Raw genomic sequence first — 3,002 nt, forward strand, 5'->3', positions numbered from 1 at the left:
TCCCCGCATAGAGTTGTTGTGAGAACAAAGGAGAGCACTCAGAACAATGCCTGCAACATAACAATCACCCCCGCTCTGTGGATGTGAGTGCTGTCTCAGTAGCGGGTGTGCCCCACGGATGATACTACTGAGCCGGCAGGTGCATGGTCCTGTCGTAGGTGTCCGCTTAGAGAAGTATAACCTCCTGTGTAAGGACACTAAATGCCAGGGCCTGATATATTATCCACTTTGATGTTGACATGGGCAGAGAATAGGCAGAAGAGCAGGCAAATTTTTGGGCAGGTATGGGGACTTTGAAAATTGAGCCTTGACAATATTTGCATCTACTCTGAGAAGAAAAAACCTCTCACCCTCCTCTGATAGCCTGCGTCCTCTACTCTGGCCTAGCTTCTGTGCTTGGGGCAGCTGGAGGGACAAACATATCCTACAGGACCTTCCAGAGCAACCCAACAGAGATAGCCCTTGAAGTTTTGGGACCCATCTTGTCCACCAGAGAGATGAATGGAGACCACATGGTTCTAGGATCTTCGGTGACTGACAAGAAGGCCATCATCTTGGTTACCATTTTACTCCTTTTACGCCTAGTAGCAATAGCAGGCAATGGCTTCATCACTGCTGCTCTGGGCGTGGAGTGGGTGCTACGGAGAATGTTGTTGCCTTGTGATAAGTTATTGGTTAGCCTAGGGGCCTCTCACTTCTGTCTGCAGTCAGTGGTAATGGGTAAGACCATTTATGTTTTCTTGTATCCGATGGCCTTCTCATACAACCCTGTACTGCAGTTTCTAGCTTTCCAGTGGGACTTCCTGAATGCTGCCACCTTATGGTTCTCTACCTGGCTCAGTGTCTTCTATTGTGTGAAAATTGCTACCTTCACCCACCCTGTCTTCTTCTGGCTAAAGCACAAGTTGTCTGGGTGGCTACCATGGATGATCTTCAGCTATGTAGGGCTCTCCAGCTTCACCACCATTCTATTTTTCATAGGCAACCACAGAATGTATCAGAACTATTTAAAGAACCATCTACAACCTTGGAATGTCACTGGCAATAGCATACGGAGCTACTGTGAGAAATTCTATCTCTTCCCTCTAAAAATGATTACTTGGACAATGCCCACTGCTGTCTTTTTCATTTGCATGATTTTGCTCATCACATCTCTGGGAAGACACATGAAGAAGGCTCTCCTTACAACCTCAGGATTCCGAGAGCCCAGTGTGCAGGCACACATAAAGGCTCTGCTGGCTCTCCTCTCTTTTGCCATGCTCTTCATCTCATATTTCCTGTCACTGGTGTTCAGTGCTGCAGGTATTTTTCCACCTCTGGACTTTAAATTCTGGGTGTGGGAGTCAGTGATTTATCTGTGTGCAGCAGTTCACCCCATCATTCTGCTCTTCAGCAACTGCAGGCTGAGAGCTGTGCTGAAGAGTCGCCGTTCCTCAAGGTGTGGGACACCTTGAGCCACAGCTGATGAAAAACTTCAAGGAGATTCTTGTGGAGAAGGCATGGACTCAAAGGGACATAGCTTCTCTCTTTGCCACATTGAATGTTTTCTCTCTGTTGCTACAGTTAATGATTAGAAAAATAACTTCAATGAAATAGGATACAAGGTGAGAGTAAAGGTCCTGAAATATGGGCTAGTGTCACATTATGTACTCACCAAGTGTGTAGTTCATGTGGCCATGGTTCCTGTGGGACCTGATGTGGTCAAAGAATCCAGAAGCCTTTATTTTTCCTGTGATCGATCTCTTCGTATTTAAAATAATCGTTCTGGGAACTGGATGCAAAGATCCTCAAACTTCATGCAATATTTTATCTGTTCAATCGAACTGGGGCATGTTTTTGGAACTGCAGTTTTCTCAGGCTTTGTCCTGTGAACCACCTTTCCCTTCTCATCAATTCAAAGTTTTCTGGCCACCTAATGTGGTGCCTCTCTCCTTCTTTCCATGGAAGAGTTTCTGGTGTCTAAACCTTCTACACAGAGCATAGTGTAATTGGTGCATGTGTGTGGCAGTGTGTGTTGCCAGGGATGTGTGTATTCTCCGATCACCTTTGGAGATCCCTCTGAGTGCTAGGGGTCTATGATTTGTATGTGGTTCATGTTCTCTATAATAGCCCAGCCTGTTAGTCTCCTCTGTATTTGTTAAGGTCTGTAGGTTCAGATGTAACTTCTTTTGATTGATATTGGGACCTATTGTAATTCCCCTACTGACATGGGGAAGTTTATCTGTATCTGTCTAAGACCTAAGATTTAAGAAGAAAAAGCCTTTGTGTTTGGTGAACCATGTTCAGACTGCCTTTCTGCTTTTCCCAGCTCCTCTCAAACGTTCTTTAAGTTGAGTTACTCCCTGAATCATTCAAACGGGACAACCCTCAAGTTTCCTCCATTCACTTTAAAATCTCTCCGCCTCCTTTCCTAGTTTTTACCTCCACCACACTCCTCTACATTAGAGGACTGGTCTCTCTGTTTTTGGCTTTTCAAGGCTGACATCTGTGCTCCTAGCCCTGCTCCTGTCCGTTTTCTCTCTGCTGCTAGGTCAAGGATTTCTACTTCTACACAAATCTTCCAACTTTCCCTCTTTATTGTCCTTCCCTTCTTCAACAAATGTGCCTCTAAACTTTTTTCCTGAAAACAATCCCCTTATCTGTCTTGCTCCTCCCCCTCCCTGTACCCCTGTGCTGCCAATGAGTCACTTGCAGGGTCTTCCCGTGTGCCTTCCAATCCTCTCCTGCTTCCCTGTTCTGCTGAAACATGTTTGTTTCTACAGGGACACACACGATCTCTTTGTCACTAAATGTGATATTGTCCCCAGCCCTTATCCTCCCATGTCTCTGTGGTATTTGCCTCTGTTGATAACAAATGATTTCCTTAAAATAAACTGATGAAAAATATTTTTACAAAAGTACTGCTGATCTTGGTGAAAGATTTTTTTAAAAGGGAAACTAAACCTCACCCATAATTGCCCATCTGCACATCTTTCTAAAAGTTGTTCTCTTGGTGACGGATG

The 3,002-nt window shown here is 44.9% G+C and overlaps 1 protein-coding gene across 1 annotated transcript; it reads left to right on the forward strand.

The window, feature by feature from the left end:
• The first annotated feature begins 497 nt into the window (after positions 1-497).
• TAS2R60 (taste 2 receptor member 60) lies at positions 498-1,454 on the forward strand. Its single transcript, XM_003820533.2, has one exon. The coding sequence runs from the start codon at positions 498-500 to the stop codon at positions 1,452-1,454; it is 957 nt and encodes a 318-aa protein (XP_003820581.2).
• The last annotated feature ends 1,548 nt before the right edge of the window (positions 1,455-3,002 follow it).

This window comes from Pan paniscus, chromosome 6, assembly GCF_029289425.2.
Source record: "Pan paniscus chromosome 6, NHGRI_mPanPan1-v2.0_pri, whole genome shotgun sequence".
Lineage (NCBI taxonomy): Eukaryota > Metazoa > Chordata > Mammalia > Primates > Hominidae > Pan > Pan paniscus.